Source organism: Chironomus tepperi, unplaced genomic scaffold (genome assembly GCF_022539635.2).
Source record: "Chironomus tepperi strain 1889 unplaced genomic scaffold, CSIRO-AGI_Ctep_v1 contig_445, whole genome shotgun sequence".
Classification (NCBI taxonomy): Eukaryota; Metazoa; Arthropoda; class Insecta; order Diptera; family Chironomidae; genus Chironomus; species Chironomus tepperi.
In genome coordinates, this window is record NW_027226567.1 from 4,253,843 (window position 1) to 4,276,579 (window position 22,737).

Sequence of the window (22,737 nt, forward strand, 5' to 3'; positions counted from 1 at the left end):
TGACACAATTGAATTAAAAAATGATTAAATTTGAAGTGGTCTTATCACGGTTGTTGAATTAGACGTAATACGTCTAATATGATTTTGATTTCATTCATTATTCGATAAGCTTGATAAGGTTTAGCGAAAACACTAATTGGCAGAGATTGTTTTAGTAAAAATTACGGTTTATTGGTTAATAAAAGGTAACGCATCTTAGGCATACGGTGTAAAAATGGACAAAAATCCTGCTCAGGGTGGACTAGACTAGCTAGTGCAAGAGTCAGGCTGTCCTTGAGCCAAATTTTCGACCATTTATTCACCGTGTGCTTTCCAGGCTTTGCATTCTTTCCAGTTTATTCATTTGTCAATTTTACAAAGGGGTCGATCAACATTTCAGCACATCCTGCTAGAACATCTGCATCAAACATCTCAACTGTAAATTTTTGGAAAAGAATTTGAATTTTAATAATTTAAAAAATATCAAATCTGCTTGCTAGGTTACTATTATGCCTTGATTTTGCTCAGAATTTTCTTATCCATAGAAAATCCTTTACAAAAATTTATTTTAGTGACTAATTACCTCGTAACCGTGTTTGGCTCATTGGATTATATTCAATTCCTAAGTCCAATTGTATCTCATATTGAACGCTCGAAATAGTTGGACAACTCGCTTGTGTGCCATTCGTGAATGTTATCACATTACATCTAAATTAAATTTGAATCATTAGTAAAGATTTTGGAATCAATTTTTAATAGTCTTACAGATCATCAAATGGCGGGTCTAATGGAAGGTTTATACCTATAAAAAAATTGGAACATCATTAATTCAATTTTCGAATAGTTTTCTAGCGGCACAATGCAATGAGCCACATTTCTTGCCAAAAAATTGGTTGCTATCAAGGACAGTGTTCTGCTCGGGATAACAACTGTCCCTTAACTACATAAAATCTACTAATACAGGACTCAACCTTACCAATTCCTAACATAAAAGCAGTAACTCTTGATCGAAGCTCATTGTGAACATCCTGAAAAGTAATACGAAGTACGGGTAAAAGTAACTTTGAATTAACAGAATCAGGTCCTGGAACATTTAATCCAGGACAGTCTGTCCATGTTGCTTGGTTCAGGCCAAGTGCTGAAATTAGTATTAGCACAAATAAGAAGTTCATTTTACAATTGATATTTAACAACTGATTTATTCCTGATAATGCGTCCAATATATACTTGAATAATATTCCTTATCAAATTAATTATTTAATTTTAAAATGATTTATTTTGAAGTCAACACAATAATTAGGTAATATGTATAAACCCTGACAAGTCAAGTGGCTTAACATTTAAAATTACCAGAAATTGAACTGATTCACTTGTTTTGGTTGACAAGTTATATTTTTTTACCATAATTGGATACAAAATTGCTTTTATAAGTAAATTCTCATTGATTTGCAAGAATTGCGCACAATTGTGATTCCCATAATGATCGGAAATTTGAAAGAAATATTGAACACCTGCTGTGAAATTCTAAGGAAATCATCAATTAACCCTTTAAGCTTTGATAAGATTTATATTTTAAACCACTTAAAATTTTGCACAAAAATGCGATTCTTGACGCATTCAGATAAATTTACGTGTAGGTTATTGCAATGTCGACATGATAACGAGAATATTCGAAACAGTTGAGGATTCTGATTCGAACAGACACAAGGAGAATGATCATGGGTATGCTCAGTTCTCCTGATTGAGTTTCGAGCTCGAAGTCGTCTCGGATTTCGAATGGAAAAGTCGACATGAGTATGATTATTGTTAGTTAAGTTCTTCCTTGCTTTTACAAATATCCGGCACCAAAATATCTGCAAAACTTACCTTAAAGAAGTCAGGAATCTAAACTAGAAGATAGAATATTCTCAAACGGAATCAACTTCATAGTTCTTACTATGACTTTTTAATTTACGGAAGCATTATAAAAAGTGGAAGCTGATTCTTATACAAAAGATTCTTTTCCTCGAGAACATCCGACTTGTGTTTTAATAACGTAAAGAAGAAATTTACTCGGAAAAACTTTTTACTCTTTACTTTTATTCTATTTTTTGTAGGGTTTAGTAGCATGTTCTGAGGTGTAGTTCATGGGATGTAGAATGTATACATTTTGTCTAGAATAAGAACTGATGGTGACAGTTGATCCTCTTAATTATCTTGTAGCTTCTCGTCCATTTATCATCCAAAGACTATTGAAGATATGCAAAATCCTAAATTATTGACTTGACATCAGTTGGTAGTTGATTTAAGAGTCAATTGGACATTAGCTTGACATTGAGCAGGTCTAACGTATTTTTGTCCACTCGAGAACTTCAACAATTTTGACTAAATGTTCCATAAAATAGCCCTTTCCTCTAAATTAGTATTAATCTAACCTGAAAATGCGCTTTAATTTCCATCCTCATCCAAAACCCTAATTCCCATTCCAACTTTCAATCTTTATTTTTCCACCTCACTCCACATCCAATGCTACCGTATTCATTTAATTTCAAATCAAAAAAAAAAAGTAGATGAAAAGACACGACGAGTTGACTCTGACTCGACTGTTGTTGATTTTTTTTTCTTCTCCTCTCATTTCTGTAAATAATACGAATGTGTGTCTATATTGCCACAGATTCCTCTTCTTACTTCCATTTCCATTTTCGAGAGTATGAGAGAGAGAATTCTAAAGAAAGAACATTAAAAAAGAAATAAAGTCAGTTGCTAAGAAATGTTTACAAAACGAAAAAAATATTGTTTTTTTTGGGGATAACAGCAGTTGCAGTCTTTGGGTACGGCAATCATATCATATCATGTATATTATTGTGTATACATTTTAATGTTCCTTGAGTTTCTCAATTCATATGAGACATTTTCACAAATATAAAAAATAGAAATGGAAGTAAGATGCGAGCATGAAACGAGGAAAAACCCAAATGGATGAGGAAGAACAAGTTAAATAAATATTGAAGAGAATATGATGATGATGATAATGATGATGACGAGAAACTTATGCTCATTTATGTGATATAGATGCAGATATTCATACACAAACTAATTATTATGCCACAAGCAACTTTGATGCTTGCTGTTGTTGACTTTTTACTTTCTTAATGATTTTTTTTTCTAAACTTTTGCTTTTTTTGGGATGTGGAGAGAATTTCTTGAGGCATTGTCTGGATTTGTTTTGTTCTTTTTGGTATCTGTGTGCCTGTGATGTGAGGGAGTCATAAGAGTAGATTAAATTAGCAGATTTTTAATTTTAGATGTGTATGCTCATCTATGAGTATTTTTAATAGATTCAAGTATAAATGACAATTTTAATTAGTTTCTTCTGGGGTCAATTAAAATTTTCATATCAGAGTAGTTGTGGGCAGTCTTATTTGTCTCATGATCTAGTGGAATAGGCTATGAATAGTCGACTGGATGTGTAGTTATTTAAATGTCATTTTATGAATCATAGAGATCTGTTTGAATTATATTGACCGAATATTGAGACCGTTCAATTACTACATAGCGCTCTTAGAGGAGGAAATGGAAAAGGGTTCAAAGGAGAAGAGGTTCTAAAAGGACGGAGCAATTATATGATTCAAAACCCAATTAGTTTAACAATTAATCAATATGTGCTATTCGGGTATCTCTTTCTGGGCTTTAATGTTTTTCACACATGTGTTTCGTTTTTGGGATCAAGAATTTAGATTTATAACCCTTCTTTATGGATATCCCGATCTTTGAACACCTCTAATCCTCATCCTACTCTTCTAGATACTCAACTATCACACTTTATCTAGATTACCTCACATTTATATCAAGCTAATACGATAAAATAGCTACCCATCACATAATGCATCAAATGCAACACTCTAAACGATTGCATAAAATCCCCACAACTGCACACGATCTAATCTATGTAATTTTCCTTACCCAATATATCATCACATCTCTTCTATCATCATCATCGTCATCGATGACTCTCGCTCATAGTGAGCGAGCAATTAATTTAAAAATAACAAGTTTAAACGAATTGATTTTCATTTTTCATTAAAAAAAAAAACTCTCAACATCGTGAATGAGACGAAAAGAAGATGAAAAAGTGCACAGAACGCTGAGAGTTCAGCATATGAGATTTTTTTTAAAGCCTCTTTTTTTTCGTTTCTTATTCTCAAGAATTAAAATTTTTATATATTTTTCTCAAGTCTATTAAGCTTACCCGCTGCTCACTACTTTTCTTCTCTGAACATGTTAGTCGTGTGCCAGCTGTCTCATTGAAAAGTGTGAATATGCGGCGACTTATATTGCGTGCGTGAAGCAACAAAAATAGTGGAGAAAATAAAAATAAAGTAAAAAAAAAAATTATTATTTCATTCATGTGGAAATTATAGTAAAAATGACCACTTAAGTGGGCAATAAAAATGCATAAGGCATAGGGGAGGTGCCTTAATTACAGATCATAATCAAATGAAAAATCATATCAGTGTAATGAGTTAAATTTGAATTTTCAGTGCAACACTAAAAGTGCTTAAATGGATATAAAAAGTCATCGTCGACTCACGGGGCTGTTAATTAGTTCCACTTACATATTAGATGAAGAGAAAACAGAAGAAATTTTCTTTTTATACATTGCCAGTTAGTCAATCGCTCCTGCTTGTTTATTTATATAGTAAAAGAAATTAGACGAAAAAAAAAAATAGAGCAAAATGAAAATTGAGAAAGAAAAAGTGCAGTTGGAGATTGAAAATTTTCATCTCGTTTCATATCCAATTTTACCTGTCTTCGTTGATAATTAAACGAAATTATAATTGCATTAGGAAATTAAATGAGAGAACCGAGCAGATAGAAACTTGAAGGTGACTTTAAGTAGATTCAGGAACAGTTTTTTTTTTGTTCTGCAAAATTGAAAAACTTAATTTATGTAATTAAGGAACTGTTTTAAAAAAAAATTAATTTTTCTTTTCTCTGTGGATTTTTTGCAATATAATGAATATTGTGTTTACGAAAAGTTTTAGTCATGCTTTTTTCGTCTGAAAATTTTTTCATCATAGCTTCTGTTCTGCCATTTTTTAAGTAATTTTGTGTAAATATTGACGGGATTTTATGAATTGTGCTTGGCAGAAATTGGCATGGTTTGTAGACTTTTTGATGAAAATTTCCAATGATTGTTCTCAAGATGTACAACAGATCGTTGATAGCAGTGCCTTGTCGTATTCGACGGACCCTAATCTTTACACGATCTATCTATCTATCACTAAAACAGTTATATGGTATTTTACACTGGTATTTACAAATGTATAGAACCATGATACCTCTAGGACAGTGGTGGGCAACTAGTGTGCTACGTGTTCTGTAGGCTTACCACCAAAGTTTGCTGCGAAAAGGAGAAAGTCGTCCACAACTGATATGGCTACTCAAAAAGGCATGCCACTTAAATAAATCTGAAAACCGTGTCCTTCCGGCCGGAGTGACTCTGATTTCAACTCGTATTCGATCAAATTCGGCATCATGCTGGTGTCAAACTGACCGGGAACACTATTTTTGGGCTTTTTTACATCGTGTCCCTAGCAGCTCCTAGAGTATGCTCTGAAGAGTAGAGTAAGCTGAGAGCAACGCTCATTAGCATGCTCATCTAGTATATTTAAGGTTACCAAGCTCTCGAGAGCGTACTATTTGCCAGTAAGGGATGTACCATTAAAAAATTAGAGAACCTTCAAATTTCTAGCTAAACCCCTGCCCAACACATTCAATAAAAATAATAATATTCATTTCCAAAAAACAAATACCATCCAAAAAAACCCTTTGAACATCCAAAATCGAAAAAAAAAAAATTTCCAACAAAAAATTCCATAAAATAAACACACACACAAAAAGACATTAAAAATATCTACTTGAAAATAAATCAGAACAAAAAAAAATATGATACACAACGTGCCATAAATAAGGCATTCTATTCGTATTATGAAGGGCAATTTCATGCTCCGATAAATTGAGCTATGAGTAAATTATCTCAAAATATTTTACTAAAAATAGTAAATGATATCAAAATAACAATTCATTACAAATAGTAAACAATAGGTGCTTAATATTAATTATTATTTTTTCCCTTTAATGACGATAATGACGACAACTGTTGTGCACTTCCGAGTTTTGTGTAGACACGTCTAATGAAGTCGTATTGTTAAATGTGAATTATTAGAATTATTATGACGATTATTTAAGTCAGTGGATCGATTAAAGTTTATTAGCGTTGTCTTTTATGGTTTCATTAGAATTTCATTCTGTTTTTATTAAGAGAGTTATAGTCTGTTAGAGCGATTAGATGCTGAGTAGGAAGAGAATTTGAATTGTTTGCAAGCAGACCTAGACTGTGATCAAATTTTGAGTAGTTGTTGATCTAAGATCTATTCAAATTTGATAATTAGATCTTGATCTCGTTTCGAGAGCCCTTAGCTCTTGTAGATTAGTTTGAGATGAGATTAAGAGCATTTTAGAGCTGCCGGGACTCTAATTTGGAGGCGTCTAAGATTCCTAATATCCTGTCAACTCTGGAGAATGCTAGGCTCCCAAAATTCCAAACTTTAAAAATCAGAACTTATTTCTATGCAACGATAGAGTCTTAAATTGATGACATAAACATGAATTGCATGCCACCTAAAGATTGACAAAAAATGGACAACTTTTCTAAACTTATACAGCAATTTATCCAAATTATCCTCCAATTTCTCACATTAATTACAGCCTCAAGTTCAACTACATGTCAATTCATACCCAGAGCCTTGACAAATCAATCAAAACTATAAACAACTCATCGATTTTTCCAGTCTGTCCTTCAAATTCTCAAACAAAATGTTTTCCTCATCAAACTTCAACTTCCCTCAACAATCACGTCATAAACAGTTCCCGAAAATACAATTTTAAGTATCAATGAACTTCACAGTAGTATTGCCATACTAAAATTAAAGTACTCACACTCGGATATGAAACATCTGTGCAAACAAATGCTCCACAAAAAATATGCATAAAAATTGAACTTCATAGGCATTTATTAATTTTCCATGCTAGTGAGCTGGGGATTGTTTGGATGTTATGTAAGTCTTGGGGAGGTGAAGGATGGGTTTCAGTCCTGTTAGGTCATATTTTGATGCAAGGAAGGTGGATGGGATCGGAAGTGAATTAATTCAATTTTTTGGGCAACCTTTATGGTACGGAACGGTTGCTTACTTTGCTGGACGTAAATATGTAGATAAGCCATCAGTTGGCACCTGATCCAGACTCTATCGCTGGCCTGAGCGGTTAGGAGTCGCTAAAAGTCATTTTTTTTAACTTCGTTAGCTAATGACTCCATACGTAACATTCAATCTACGTCTTTATACCCTTCCTCACCCTCCTCCCCAACACTACACCAAAATACAAAAATAATAACAATAATGGATAGATAACTTCAATGTCAAATAATTTATGAACATGTTGGCAGACAAAAATAAAAATAAAAAATTGTAGTTTTGAATGCAAAAATTACATGAATTAAAATTGTGAATCGATTCAGTTCTGCTACAATTTTAGAGACCATGAGGGATAGAAATGACTGTAAAAAAAACTTTTACAGTGCTAATAAAGCTAATCGATCGCACGATGTATATTTTTTAATAAATTGTCGCGACACATTCAGCTTGGTTCTCTCCTTTCCTATGTGCTGCAGCTCTTGTGTTTCATCGATGGCAATAAAATATCCAACATTGCATTTTGCCATTAATTTCATTCGCGTTTCACGCGTTCAACTGTTCAATATTTATTTATATATGAGTATGAGAGCATATAATATGCAGGAAATAGTGGAATTGAGACGATTTGTTAAGCATATTTAGTGAAATGTGAATTTAAAGCCTCAAACCCCACACAGTAGCTCAATGAATAAGCCATAAATGTGTCAATTAAAATTTGTTTTTATGTGTCTTTTAAGCGATTTATTTGGGTACAATGGATATTACGGCTGTGCTATGATGATGTAAAATGTGAATGTGTGTAGACAAAATTAAAGAAATATGAATTAAGTGAATTAAAAGCAAATTTAATTAGTTGTGGATTTTAATAAAGGATGAGATTTTTTGAAAATGTGAAGTGAATTTAGGTGCATTTTCTGTATAATTTGATGGAAAATACTTAAATATGCTGCAATGATATACAAACTTTGACTATTTAATGCTAAAAATGAACAGAACTGCTTGCTAGGAATATGGGTTTATCTTAGACTAAGGTCAAGCAATGCCATAAAGGTTTCCAGAGTGGTCAAGAATGTGTCTATTCCTAGCAATTAAAGAGCGTGCTCTTAAGACCAGGATAAGCTGATAGAAACGCTCACAAGCATGCTTATCTAGTATTTTTAAGGTGAGCATGGTCTTGAGAAGATGCTCATTACTTGTTAAGGATTCATATATTTGTCTTAAACCGAAGTCGAATTCAGGATGAAAAGTTGTTGATTTGACTAGATGTATGTCTAACTCTAAGGACAATAATTGTCATTGTGATATAATTTGTGGTCTTAAATAGCACAAATCAGTTAATCGACTAAGTTGACGTGACTTTGACTTGATGCCGGATTCAGTTTAAATCCGGAACCATGCTTGACTCACGCCAAATTTTGGATTGATTAATTGACTCGTGTTATTTGAGTTAGACATAAACCCGAAGATTAGAAGACTCAAAATCCAACTAGTCAAATTTAAACTTATTCATCTTGGGCTTGATTTCGGCTTAAGACTAAGATATGTATCGACAATTTCAACTGAGGACAACTCCTAGAAAGCAGCCCTGAAAACAATTCAAATTCCACCAATCTACAAAAATTTCTTAACATCAAAATTCCTTTCAGTGACTCTTCAAACCCAAAACTATCTGTCACAAAATGCAAAACAAAGTTATTCCCTATTATAAACCACGATAAGAATGTGCTGGAAAAATTAAATTAAAAAAACCACAAAAAAAATTGATTTTTCCTCAGTTTAAGTGAAAAAAATTTACTTGTTTATGACATCGAAAAGTAGAAATGGAGAAATTATGAATGATAAATGCTCCTCAATCACGCAAAGTGCCTTACGGCAACCTTTTTGAACTCTTTTGAAAATTCACATGAATCTTCCAGCAACAAAAAAGGAAGAAAAAAGTTTTGAATGAATAAAAAAAAAATTATTTTTGCATGAATGAATTCACCAACATGTTTATTGTTTTTTGCTGTTGATTTCAAATGTCCCGAGGGCTAAACAAATTGTTCAAAAGAAACAAGAAGAAGAAAAAAAGGGGAGAAAAATATATTCAAATTCTGATACAACCCCTAGTGAAATGTGCGCTGTGTATGGAGAAGCTCCATAAGCATTAATAGTGAATTGAAAAATAAGAAGAAATAAAAAAATTTTGTGAAACTCGAGAGGATATAAAAATATTGAACAAAAATGTTGGGTCGATGTGTTAATGGTCAAGGATCAAATGACGATGTGTCGAATTTTCCAGAGGTAAATGTCATGTTTTTTGAATGTCTCATTTACTAACTTTTGGACATCTACTAACAATAGTAATTAAAGAGGATTAAATTTCTGTTTTATGGACTTGATGTTGAGGGTTGAAATGTCTTATGTTTTGAACAGGAATGTGTAGCTTCATGAATAACACAAATCGAGTAATCGATCAAAAATCCGGGTTTTTACTGTCGCGACACTGACTCTTCGCCGAATTTGACTTAAATCCCGCAACATTTCTGAGAACGGCATGATCTTGACTTGGTGCTGAAATCGATTAAAATCAAGCACAAACTCAGATTCCATCATGACCCTTAATAAGTGCTGGATTAAATTTAAATCCGGTACTATCTAAGAGACCGGCATAACTAGGTGTCGGATTTGCTTTGAATCCAGAACCATCTCATAGACCAGCATTACACTGACTTGGTGTCAGTTTTGATTTTAATCCGGCATAATGCCAGAGAACGGCATGATCCTGACTTGGTTCTTGATACAATTCAAATCCTACATTATGTTAAAGACCGGCATGACATTAATTTGGTGCTAGATTCAATTTTAATCCTTTATCATGCCAGAGACTAAAGTGACCCTGACTTGAACCGGAATACTTCATATATTCAAATTTGAATTATTTAATCCATACAAAATCCACATTTACTTCGAGATCTGGTAACAAGTGAACGACCCAAAACTCTATTACTAACAGGTCATCTTACAACCCCATCCTAAATCCCCCTCCAACCTCCCAAAATCTTCATCATAAATCAATTTGATTTACATGACATGTATTGAATTTACACTATAAATTTTCATCTATTTACTCCATCAATTCATCCATAAAATTCCAACCAATCCATTTTATTCACAAAAAATATTCTTACATTTACTTTTAACCTTTACTGTTTCCTTCATTCCTTTACAATTTTCTTCCCTAATTTTTAGTTATCAGTATGAAAATTTTCTATAAATAGGGAAATTTTATCCACATGAAAAATAATTCATTCTCACATAAAGGAACTCCGTTCATAAATAAAAATATCAAATTACTCTATTTTGACACTTTTTTTTCCACTTGACATATTTCCATGTTTGTTGAGTGGACGTCTAACAGGAAGAAAATTGTCGACTTAAAATGTATTCATAAATAATCATACAGTTGTGTACAATTTTTCTTTGCATATTCATTCTTAATAATAGCTGTTTCTTTATTTCTTATTTTCATTCACAGATTTACACTCAATGGGCAAATTACTATTTGGAGCGTGCCAAGTCAAAGCGTAAAGTTGTCGACTTGTCGACAGATTGTCGCGATGGATTACTACTTGCTGAAGTCATTGAGGCTGTTACTAATTTCAAAGTACCTGATTTGATAAAGAAACCGAAAACGCAACAGCAAATGGTGAGTTGTGGACTTTTTATGGGATTTTTGGGGGTTATTAGTGGATATAGGGGGATATTTGAGTGGTTTTGGGAGTCTGGACTTTGTAAATTCAAGGATTATTGAGTATAAACACGGAATATAGCAAGATATAGTCATGAAATCATTTGATATGCACGAATTCTCATCTATACAGACATCTTTATAGCTGAATATAGAATATAAGTCTAGAATTCTCTTTGCTGCTCATTTAACTTGCCAGACAGTGATCTAAAGAGAGTTTGATGTATGGAATATGGTATAAAATATCACAGTAGCTTATATTCTCGTGTATGCCATATCTTGAGAAGCTGAGAATGAAACTCAAGTTCCGATCTATTCTAGCTATTTATCAAGTTACTGAATGACAAACCAAATGCCGACCTAACATGCATACATTCCAAATGAAGCAACACCTAAATCTACACACATACCTAAATCTGATTTATTTTGAATCTTAAAAGTACACAAACCATGCTTCTATAAATAGACACACAACACTGCATCAACTTCTACCCAATAACCTCAATTACATCATCATTGATAAACATTTCACCAAATTACATTATGATTTATAAACACAACCAAAATCCACATGTGCATTAAATACACAACATAATTGCGGTTTAAACATTCAATAAGCATAATTAATAGAACATTTTCTCGTAGCTGATAACAAAAGTAATAATAATAGTGTTGCAATCTATCTTAATTAAAATTTTCCTATTAATTGCATTTGCAATAGCTCCCAACCATATACAGCATTATCATGTGCAACAGAATGAAAATGAAAAATTGATTTTCTAAAGTTTCTCATCTATCAAATATTTAATGGAATTATACAGCTTGAGAGTTGGTTGCAAAATGTGAAGGAATGGACGACTCGAGATAATTAATTAATGAAGAAAAAAAAAATTAATTTTTTTCTGGTTGGAAATAAAAAAAAATTATGAAGCTGGTCTGATGATAGATGGAAAATTGTGTGCTGATGCCTTATTATGATGGTCATTGATGTTGTGTTCATGTAATTACTTTAATTATGTTTGAAATTGCGTTGAGTTTTGTAGATAATGTTTCGGAATGAATGGATGGGAATTGTTTGAGTAATGCTAATGAGATAGATGCGAATTTGATGAGGCTTCTTGGTGGAGACTTGATGTATTTGAATAATTGTTTGGAATTTTTGAGGAATTTGAAGTATTTATTATTTTAAAATGCTCGAATAGCACAAGTAGGACCTTAGCTGCATCACTAGTACGGAACAATTGTACTCCAGGCAAGATCAAGCCAGAGTTCGAAGATGACTTGGATTTTATACTGAAAAGTCAACTCCACTAATGTAGAATTCGAGCTCTGGGAACAGTTTTACCTCTTTATGATGTCAAGAACAAAATTGACCCAAGATTCAGTTTAAATTCTGTCTCATGTTAGAGCTTCTTCGGTCTGCTGCTAGATTTTGGAGCCATTTACCGACCTGTGCTATTAACGATATGAAATGCTTCAAATCAAAGTTGTGACTAGAATTATTTTGAGAATTTTGATTGTTTTTAACTGAGAAGATATTCAAATTCACAAAAAACTACTGAAACTATCTCAATTCCCAAGGTTGACTCAAGTAGAATTGACTAAATCTCTCAAAATCATCAAAAAATTCCATAATTTTCTACAAAATCCCCCAAAGTAAAATTCCATAACTCAATCAAAATTTCCTTCAAATCACGACAAATCCCCATTTTCCTCAATTCTATCTCAATTGCATCGCAAAAAATATTTCCTTCAATAATTCTACAAATCGATATCACAAATTATGGCACAAAAAAAAAATACATGAAAAATCAACTTAAGTGCATTGCAAAAGAGAGTGAGAATTGCAATAAAAAATTGATATTTATTTCTTCACAAAAAGCATTTTCATTGTGAACAGGGAAAATGCAATTTTTATAAGCTGAATGCTTTCGATCGATGAGAATAAAAATTCAGAGTGTGCTCATGAGCGTGCTCAGTTGAGCATGCTATAGTGAGCACGTAAAACGATGAATTTGAGCATGCTCAGAAGCGTGCTCACAAAACTGAGCACGCTCTTTGTATACTCAGGTAAATCTCAAATTATTGAATTGAGTAAATATTGAAGCTGTTAATGTAAAGAAATAAATTCAATAAAAAGGAAACATTTTCCAGTTCTGGAAGTTTATGATTGTGAGTTATTGGATGTATTTGTGCTTATTGTTGAGTAAAAATAGAATTTTACAATGAAGATGTAAGTTATTGTAAGATTTGGAGTGGGTATGTGAGACAAGGTCAAATTAAGCTATAAAAAGTACAAAATTTGCAACTTAATAATCCAAAATCCTCAAAAGAGTCAAAAATTCTTAACAATCCTACCTTTCTCCATCAAAATCTTCTTACTGCCACCCATGCAGTTCTTCATTAAATCTGTACAATTTCTTATTCTTATTCAACATCATCTCATCCATATGCAAAGTAAAATTGACACAAACTTCAACATGTCTTATTCCACTAAACGAAAGACTTAATTTAATTGGATAATAAATGTCAATTTAAAGTAAAAATATTTTCATTTAAATGACAAAGTTTTTTTTTTAAATTTGCAACTTTTTTTGTTCATTTGATGAAAAAATTAAAGAAAAAGTTTCTCGTGCTGCTTGGAGACTGGCTGGATGATTGAGTTACTTGATTTGAAACGAAATTGTGTAAGTCCTAGAACTAAATGCAAAGCACTTGAAATACTTCGTTAATTATAACTTTTAATAGACGGTTTTTGTGAGCGAAAATATGGAAAAAATGAGTAGTTTTGTGTGCTATTATTATTTACTGTGGCACGCTACTTACAAAGTGTGACTAATAAATTATAGGAATTTAAGTTTTGGTTGTAAAAATCAAAATTTTCTAAGTATAGGCTTTGTTTTGTAATTGTTAATTAAATTTATGGGTTTTTAAGTTGGATTTTAATGGGATTTTCGAAGCTGAAAGGCTCAGACTCTAGTAGTGCAGATGTGTTGTGGGTATCTCGATGTTAGATTGTGGTACGGTCAGTACGAAGTAGATTAGCGTTTCGCTGACACTTCTATAATAGCAAGTAGTAAGCTGCAAACATTAACGCTTTATCTAAGACGCATTGCTACGAGCTTTAGAGCTCTGACACGTCAGTTATAGTAAATAAAGACTCTATCATTTATTAACCACATTTAAGAGCCAACTCTCGATTCATTTGACTTAACAGTCTATCCTCCATACCCTCGAGCACTATAAATCTTGTAAAAAATCAAACAAGCTTCAATATAAGTTCAAAAACCTTTTAAAATATCCAAAAATTCAATTCATTATCAAACAATAATGACAACTCAACATTGTATATCCAACAACTTCCATTCCCTTCCTTTCAAAAACCCATCAATGACAAAACTCATCAGTCGCTTATAAATAAAACAGAAATAATTATATCCCTCAAATCACAACAAAAAACAATCTTTATTTCCCATCATACTTAAAGTAAAACCAGGCAATCTCAGTAGATGAATCTAATTTTCATTTTTTTTTATTCATCCACACATATGAATGATAAAATTAGAATAAATGTCGCGACACGAGGCAGACACAATGGATATATATCTTATTTTTATTTTTGAAAAGAATAAAAAAATGGGTAAATAAACAATAAACGTTAACAGATCTCGTTCTTTAGATTCCTTTTGTGCTTTGTTTACGTTATGGGCTGTCAAGAAATGAGAAGAAATGTTCGGTTGTGATGTGTTTTTTATTAGACTTAGTGGTGTATTGATAACGCATTTGTTGATTGGGATTAGGTTTTGGGGGATTTGAATGGAAATTGGAATTGGCAGTTCTTCATTGTCTGGTATTAGTCTAGTCTGGGTACGTTGTCAGAATTGATTTGAGGTAGAATTTTGCAAGTTTTAAGGAAGTTTCGAACTTTTTTCTCAAAAAATTCTAGTAAATTGAAGAAAATTTTATGTCGAGGGGAGTTTTGACCCCAAGATCATCTTCTGGTTATGCTTAATTGCTTAATAATATGTGAACTTTGGGATTTAATTGTAAAAACCATGAAATCAACTTTGTATTGCCAAATATTCAGTCATAAAACTCAGAATAAAGCAACATTAAAGCAAAATCCCAAGTAAATCCCAAAAACTCCTTAAAACCTAACTACATCAACAACATGTATTAATGTTTCTCATTCATTCTTAAATTTAGATTCAAATTCAATTTATTTTGACAAAAATCTCATTATGTGCCCCAAGAAATGACAGAAAATTCATTAAAATTCTCAAAAATTCATTAAAATTCTTAAAAATGTCTTTGAAATCCCCAAAACAAAATTCTCTAGACCTGAACTCGACAGACCTCTAGACTTCAAACTCTCCTCTAGACATCCAATCTAGCCAATCTGCCAATCATCTGCCATCAATACACAAAACTTCACACCCACATGCTCATTATTTTCGCTAAACAAAAAAAAAATGTCCTAAACAAATGATACAGTAAAACTATTCAAGCCACCCACGACCTATACACCGACTAAAAGACAGCAGAATTAGAAAATTAAAATGTTTAAAGTCAACAATTCATATTTATGACTATTATTAATGTCAATGACACACAATAATATAATTTATCATAAATGATTTTGCATTATTGTCGCAAACTTTTATGCTTTTTATAGAATTGCACGCACAGATTCATCACAATGTGATGTAGATTTACAACTAAATATGTCAAAACAATATGTTGACAGTCATTTCAATTAATAGTCATGAGTGTAAAGTTATCTTTAATTTACGAGCGAATGTAGAAGTTTTGAGAATTAATCGGCTCAATTTACATGCTCAATACAAACGAGATTTCGCGTTTTGCACACTGACTGACTTTCTTTCCTACAACGGATCAGATTATTGCTTAGGTTTTTATTGTAAATATTATTAAAATGCTATAAAGCAACAAGGGGATTAAGTTGTAATAAAAAAGAGATTATTGAATAAATGTGTAATTGAAATATTAAGTTACGGCTAGTTAAATAAGCTATTAAAAGGCTAGAGAAAAAAAAAACGAAGATTTAAATTAAATTTAGCATTTTTAACAAGATTTTAGTATTTTGTGGCAATGGGATTTGCGTAAAGGGCAATTAAGTTAGTTTTTGAGGCATACAGCTGAACAACACAAGTGAAGAAGGCTTCGCCATGGCCAAACCATGCCAAACCAAGGCGTCTTCCATTAGGGGTCAATAAAGGAAGTTTAGCGGAGCCTGTTTAGCTCCATGGTGAAGCCATCTTCATTTGTGTCACTCGGAATACATAAGTCTTAAGTTTGGCTAAAATAAGTAAAAATGTAAAAGATTCGAAAATGCAATTAAAAGTATTGAGTGATATAACCAAGGTTCAAATCCTTATAAATTGATCTCAATGTGGTTTGTAGTTGATTCCGTGTAAATTCTTTTTTGTCCCAAAAATATGCGTGTTAAGTTAAACACATCCCTGAATATTTAATCAGCATTTCTATTCCTATTTTCAATACAATTCCTTTAACATGAAGCAATAAGATCACCGACTTGTTGATTTTTGTCAGTCATTGCTCAAAAAAATTTATTCTAATTTTTAAATCTCCGCTTTTATTTCACATTTATTTAAATTCGCTGAACCCAGTGATGGACAACCTTTTATATTTTGCGGCCGTAAACCTCGGTCGTAACAGCACACGACATATGGATCATTGCATTTTCATGAATTTTAAGAGGCACTCTAGTGTGCCTCACGAAACACAGATTGCCCACAACTGCTTATACCTTTTGATTTGCTGTATAAAATATGAGGAAATTGACATTTCAAATAGCAAAAAATCAGTGCGTGAAAGACAACAACAACAACAAAAAATTTGCAATGTCAGCTTGAATTTCAATTTTTATCCAGCAATATGCGAAAAATCTGTTGATTGATTTGAAATTTCACACTGTTTCATAATAAATTAATCAGCCTATTGAGTTTTTACTTTACATTAGGCGCTTGTGTGCGATATTGCTGTGAATAATGCCAATACGTACTTTAAAAATCGATATGTATCGAGTTAGAGGAATAATAAACTGACCTAAATTTACTTAATCAAAACATTTTCTTTCATGTTAATTTACATCTTTTAAGTATGTTCGTGGGGTTTCCTTGTTTGAGATGAGAGATGAGATGGAGTTTGAATTTTAAGGTGATTTGGGTGTATGGGTTGATATTTTAGGAAGGTAAATGAATTATATTATGAGTTTTGAAGCTTAGTTTTGCTGAATTTAGCAGCAATTTGGATACAATCACTTTCTATAGTCGTATACCATTAATATTGTCAATTATTAGAGATGTGAAGCTTTATTTAGTCGGTTTATTGCAGAAATAAGGCTTTATGATTATGTGAGCTCGCGTTTAAGCGCCGGCTTGCTAGGTAATTGCACCCTTTAACAACCTGAGCCTTGCTTGACTCCTCCCCACTATATGACTACGATCGCAGGCTTTTTTGGACATTTTTTTGTGAAATTCCGCTCCTAAGGCTGTATAGAGTCCTACTATGCTTTCTAATCTTAGTTACAAGCTCAAGAATTATTTTGAAGTTTAATAAATCCAAATAATCGACTGCATTGATCTTAACAATACTTTTGCTCATTTTCCAATAAAATGCGCTCTATACATCTCCATTCAGCTTTCGAACTTAACATCCATAAACACCTTTTCATACCTTTTTTTTCACTTACCTTTTTCATCATTTTCGCTATAAATATTTAAAAATTTCATCATCACGATACAGAGTACCTCACTTATGCTTACTATACTATGTTCAATACACAATTTACATTTGAGAATCTCAAGCACGTGCACACGTTCAAAATATTTTCTTCTTCTTTTTTTCATGCCTCAAAAAAACTTTTTAGTTAAAGATAGAATTTCAAAAAAAGAAAAAAATATTTTTCAAAGTCATTAATTGATGTTTATCGCATAGTTAGTTGAGAAAATAGAGAAAAAATAATTTTTGGAGTTAGGCAATAAAAATCAACAAAAATTATCAAGCCAATTGAGATGTTTTAGGCATGCACGTTCCTTTTTTTCATGGGGTATTATGAGAAATTTTTTTTTGGAAATTTTCAATTAAATGATTTAATTGAGTGATAATTGGAGAGTTGAATGGGTTTTTAGGGGGTTTTATGGGAAAAAAATTGATGAATTTTTGATAGGTTTTGAAGATGAATTTGGAGATCTGAGCAGTTTGAGATATGATATTGGAATATTTCGTATTATGCAACTTGTGGACATCAATAAGATTGCTCAGACAGTGAATTTTAAGGTCTTAAATGCCAACAATTCTAGAGCACAGTGTAAACTTCTCTAACAAGCTTCAGTTTTCTCGTTGATCCATGACCTCCCTCAGATGGTGTCTAAAAATGGCTCTGTGGTTGGCTTCGATCTGCCAATTACCTTAACAGGAAAATTACATGCTTTCATAGGACAAAAGGGCCACTATGGTACTTAAAGCATTGCCTTTTAGGATTCCCAATACCAAGTGCACTACTGCAACGTATTCCCCTACGATACCTCAATATTCAACATCACAATATCGAATCTAACATCAAAATTCCAAAAATATCATCTACAACCTCTTCAACTACACCAGATGACTCTCCACCATCGTTAAATAATCTAAAAAAAAGTATTTATTGTTTTAAAAATAAATACCAATAAAAGTTTCACAATCCGTTCATTCCTCCGATCACAATTTACTGATTCTTCACATCATGACAACATCCAAAACAAGGCACGTTCCATCCACAAAAAAATAATTTCCATCTCTCACACATGTGACGTCATTAATTCAATTAAGATTGGGGAATTGACTTGATTTTTCAGACCCGAGATGAAATGAACTTTTTTTTACTCATTCCTTTTAATTACTCTTGACTGAGTGACTGAGTATATTGTCTACAATCGGATATTCATTCTGAATACTTCAACTGCTGTTCTGATTATCCATTTGATTTATGTTCGTTCTAAATTTTACGTGCAGTGAATAAAATTGAAATGCCTTGTAAATCATTTCAGATGCATACATACATTTATTGGATAGATAGTCGAGTGTGTAATTTTAGTGCTGACAATTTTCATTTCTCGCAATTAAGGCAGACCAATTTTTGAAGTGCAATTCCCATAAGGCTCATAAATGCAATAAATAATTGGAAATGTCCCAATTGAGAATGCAATATTCAATAATTCTTAATTAGTGGGAGTTATTTGAGATGTGCATGGATTGCTGTCCGTGTTGCATAGTTGGATTGTTTTAAGTTCAGTGTTTTTCTGGAGAATTTGATGTTTTGATGTTATGTTTCAATGTTTTATGATGTTTTGTTGTGATATTTCAATGTTTTGTTGTCAAATTTGAATGTTTTAATGTACAACTTCAATGTTTCATGAATGTTTTCATCCAATGTCTCACTCCATTCCACTGGAATACCCTTTAACAATAACAATGCAAAAAAAATCATGAACAACAACGACATGAATGATCGATTTACGAGAATATCCATGCTCATGGATGACTAATACCATTTTACTACGGAATTAAAATTTCATGTGTTTAAAAATAAGTTTTTTTTCTTCGAACTCAAACAATTCCATCATTTTTGATTCATAAATTCCGATAAACACATGATTGAATTATGCATTCATACATAACATCGGAGAAAAAGAAGAAGTCAAACAAAAATAAAGAAAATAAAAAGTAACGAGAAGCCCACAAGAAAAAAAAAAGATCACAACAAGTCAGTTGTTCAGTCATGAAATGATCGCTGCTCGGTGCGTATCGCTTACAATAAATCGAAAGTTTAAAGTTTATCAGTGGTGAAAAAATCGCGGCTATGCTGAAAATAAATGATTTTTTTAATATTTTTAGTTCTGTGTGTGACTAATCATATTAGCGAGTGAGAAATAAGCAATTTAATTAATATTGTCTATACAATAGTCTGTATGAAAACAAAAATATTTTATGGAATAAAGGAGGTGATCGTTCTAAGTGATTGAAAGTGATATGGGAACGAATTTTTGAGTAGATTTGGTTCTTTTAGATAAGGATCACAAACAATAATATAAGTGGCGGCTAAATTTGCTTTAAGGCATTCTTGTGTAGAAGTATGTGATGTGTTCTTTTTTGTGCAACAAATGTGGATGAGTTTGAAATTTTTGAGAGTGTTTGGAGCGCATTTTTGTTGAGATCTGGATTTTTTTTTTGAGGATTTTCAAATTTTTGGGATTATTAGTTAAATTTTGACAGCTCCAAATCTTTGAGTTTTGACACAATCCGACTTTATTCGACAACTTTCAATTATTTAATTCAAATTCAGTTGTATTCAAGGGTCAAGTTGTAATCAAGTGTCTGACTCTTGGTGTTATTAAATTTTATTTAGTCTAGCAAATTATTTTTTTCAAATTAAACACTCAATTTTATATTTACATTAGTCACAGCAATGCTTTTTCGAAATCTCGATCCAGATAAATTTCAATCCCGATTCCGATCCCGATAGCGAGAAAGTATAGTTAAAGCTAGTAAAGTCCGACTTAATAATACAATTTTAATTATATTAAGGATTTGTTAGGGATCATATTTATCTCCCAGTGCAATGGAAGCCCTGAGTGGACAGTATTTTATCATTACTAGTTAATGGCAATCAAGTATCCAATTGATCTTTTTCTTACTTTTTTTGTCCACTCAGAAGCACCTAGTAAGCAATTATGTACAATTTAGAAGCATCTAAACCTTAAAAAAAGGGTTCTAATTCGTTTCTTGCTTTTAGCAACCCAATAAATTCAATAGAATCGTTCAAGAGCTGTCAAAATATTAACAATCAGTTCCTATTTCATAAATTCCTCAAAACTTACTTTAAAATATACAATCTGTCAAAAATATCCATAATAAGAATTAAAAATTCCAACAATTCACATCAACACGTCAAAAATCTTCAGACAAACTGCCCCTAAACCCCAAAATAATCCCCTCAACAAACCTGCCATCTCAAATACAATAAAAGCCAAACAACAGTAATCTTTCAGACTCATCCGTCATATTATGAAATGAGCAAAAAAAAAGAGAATCTGACATGTGAAGGATTTCTTTTAATCGATCCATCAACACATAACAACAAAAAAAAGTTCTAAATTACGTTGTTGTCTGGATTTTTGTGTAAACATTGACTGTGATACTGAACATAAATAAGTCACAATAGTGAAGAATTTTAGATACCTGAAATAAGAAGTGGAATTTTTTAGAGGTAGAACTTTTTATTTCTTTCTCATAAATTAAATTGCTTGCTAAAAAAAAGACTCAAATTGCTTCCTATTTCCACAACAACTTGTTAATGTCAATGACTCAACGAACATATGATCACAAATTAATTGGAATTTTTTGTTCAATTGAATGTGGGAGAAACTGAAATTTTACGACCATAAAAATTAAATCTATGACTACATGCTAGCTGCTAGCGTAATTTGAAGTTTCACAAACTTCTCGAAAACAAAGACCGAAAAAGAAGAATTTTGAGACATTGTTGTACCAAAAAAAAATATGTACAAATAAAATTGGCGACATCGAAAACATTGACTTGTTGCGTTATTTATTAAACTGTTTTAGATACTCTGTAAATTATCATTTTTTTCTCTCTCATCTGTATTCGCTTAATATGGTAGTTTATTGAACAAAAAGAGCCACAGCGTGACTATAGACGAAAATTGAAATTATTTTTTTTGTGCCAAATTGAATGGAATTCTTGAATGAGTGACGATTTAGCATGTTTATGAGAGATAAGGAAAGATGATATTTTGCTTTGACCGGAAATTCCAATGTGCAAGCCACAAACTATAGCCAAAAATAAATTTTAAATGCTTTCTTATTTTTCCATTAACCTCAAAATGCTTCTTTTTTTATCGATTGATAAAAATTAAATCTTTTGATAAAATTGAATTTATCAAGTGATAATCTGCAACGCAACTTAATTACCTTCCATGTCTTTTAGAGATTAGTTTGTTGTCAATTAGATAGATTATGAATTCCAACGTGATATCGAGCACTAACCTAACTTTTTTGGATATCATCTTACGTCAAAATGTTTTGTTTTTGATTTTTTAAGCTAAGGCACGTGTGGTGCTACTGAATTTTGACTTAAATGGTCGATTTTGGTCAATTTTGATAGAATCTTTGGGACTTAGAGGTTGTTTATAGTTTGTTCTCTATATTAGCACCTATTTGACTTACTATAAGGATTTTCTGCTAACAATAATTAGCAGCAAAGCTGCTTGAACTGTTGAACAATACTCCCAAGTGAATAAAGATACGCTATGACTAATTAAGGGCAATACAATGCCTGGCTTTAGCGGTTTTTAACTCACTACATCGTGTATACGGCTATTTTGCGAGAATTGAAAGGAATAAGGCGACTTACCGACCCTAAGAACTGAACGTACAGCTAGTCAAATACAAGAGAGCCAATTGTTGGAGAAATCAGCATAAAATCACTCATTCCATAGAAAAACCAGCCTCAAACTTAACAGAAAAGCGCCTATGTCATCCAAATCCACACCCTTCATTACTCATCTCTCTCTAAAATCAATATCAAGTTCCATGAAATTCACAAAGCATTGCCTTTTGTTCAAATCGCAATAACACACAACAATAAAACAAAAATATTTCCTTTTTTTCTCATCAAAAAGTAAATTTGATATCAAATTACATCAATAGTCTTAGATTACCTATGTAAAGTACGCAATAGTCTTT

General features: G+C 32.0%; 2 protein-coding genes across 9 annotated transcripts in view; one reads left to right on the top strand and one right to left on the bottom strand.

Annotated features, from left to right (window-relative positions):
* LOC139098383 (protein sickie-like) overlaps positions 1–22,737 on the top strand; it is a 215,028-nt gene that overhangs the window by 65,905 nt on the left and 126,386 nt on the right. For 7 of the 8 annotated variants that reach the window (XM_070650570.1, XM_070650562.1, XM_070650565.1 and 4 more), the window contains exon 2: positions 10,732–10,902. In XM_070650570.1, coding sequence (XP_070506671.1) covers positions 10,732–10,902 — 171 coding nt within the window. Of the gene's footprint in view, positions 1–4,249; positions 4,338–8,860; positions 9,498–10,731; positions 10,903–22,737 lie in introns of those variants that run through there. The other variant, XM_070650569.1, reaches the window with a different exon arrangement.
* On the bottom strand, positions 170–1,164 carry LOC139098387 (uncharacterized). Its single transcript, XM_070650575.1, has 4 exons — positions 956–1,164; positions 745–781; positions 563–687; positions 170–415 (listed from the first exon to the last, which is right to left on the bottom strand). Exons 1-4 carry the CDS (start codon positions 1,149–1,151, stop codon positions 336–338), a joined length of 438 nt encoding a protein of 145 aa, XP_070506676.1. The 5' UTR covers positions 1,152–1,164; the 3' UTR covers positions 170–335.

Coding starts and splice junctions, on each gene's coding strand:
- LOC139098387 (XM_070650575.1), bottom strand. CDS start 1,151: ATGAACTTCTTATTTGTGCTAATACTAATTTCAGCACTTGGCCTGAAC. Junction 782..955: donor TGCTTTTATGTTAGGAATTG/GTAAGGTTGAGT, acceptor ATTTTTTTATAG/GTATAAACCTTCCATTAGAC. Junction 416..562: donor GAGCCAAACACGGTTACGAG/GTAATTAGTCAC, acceptor AAAAATTTACAG/TTGAGATGTTTGATGCAGAT.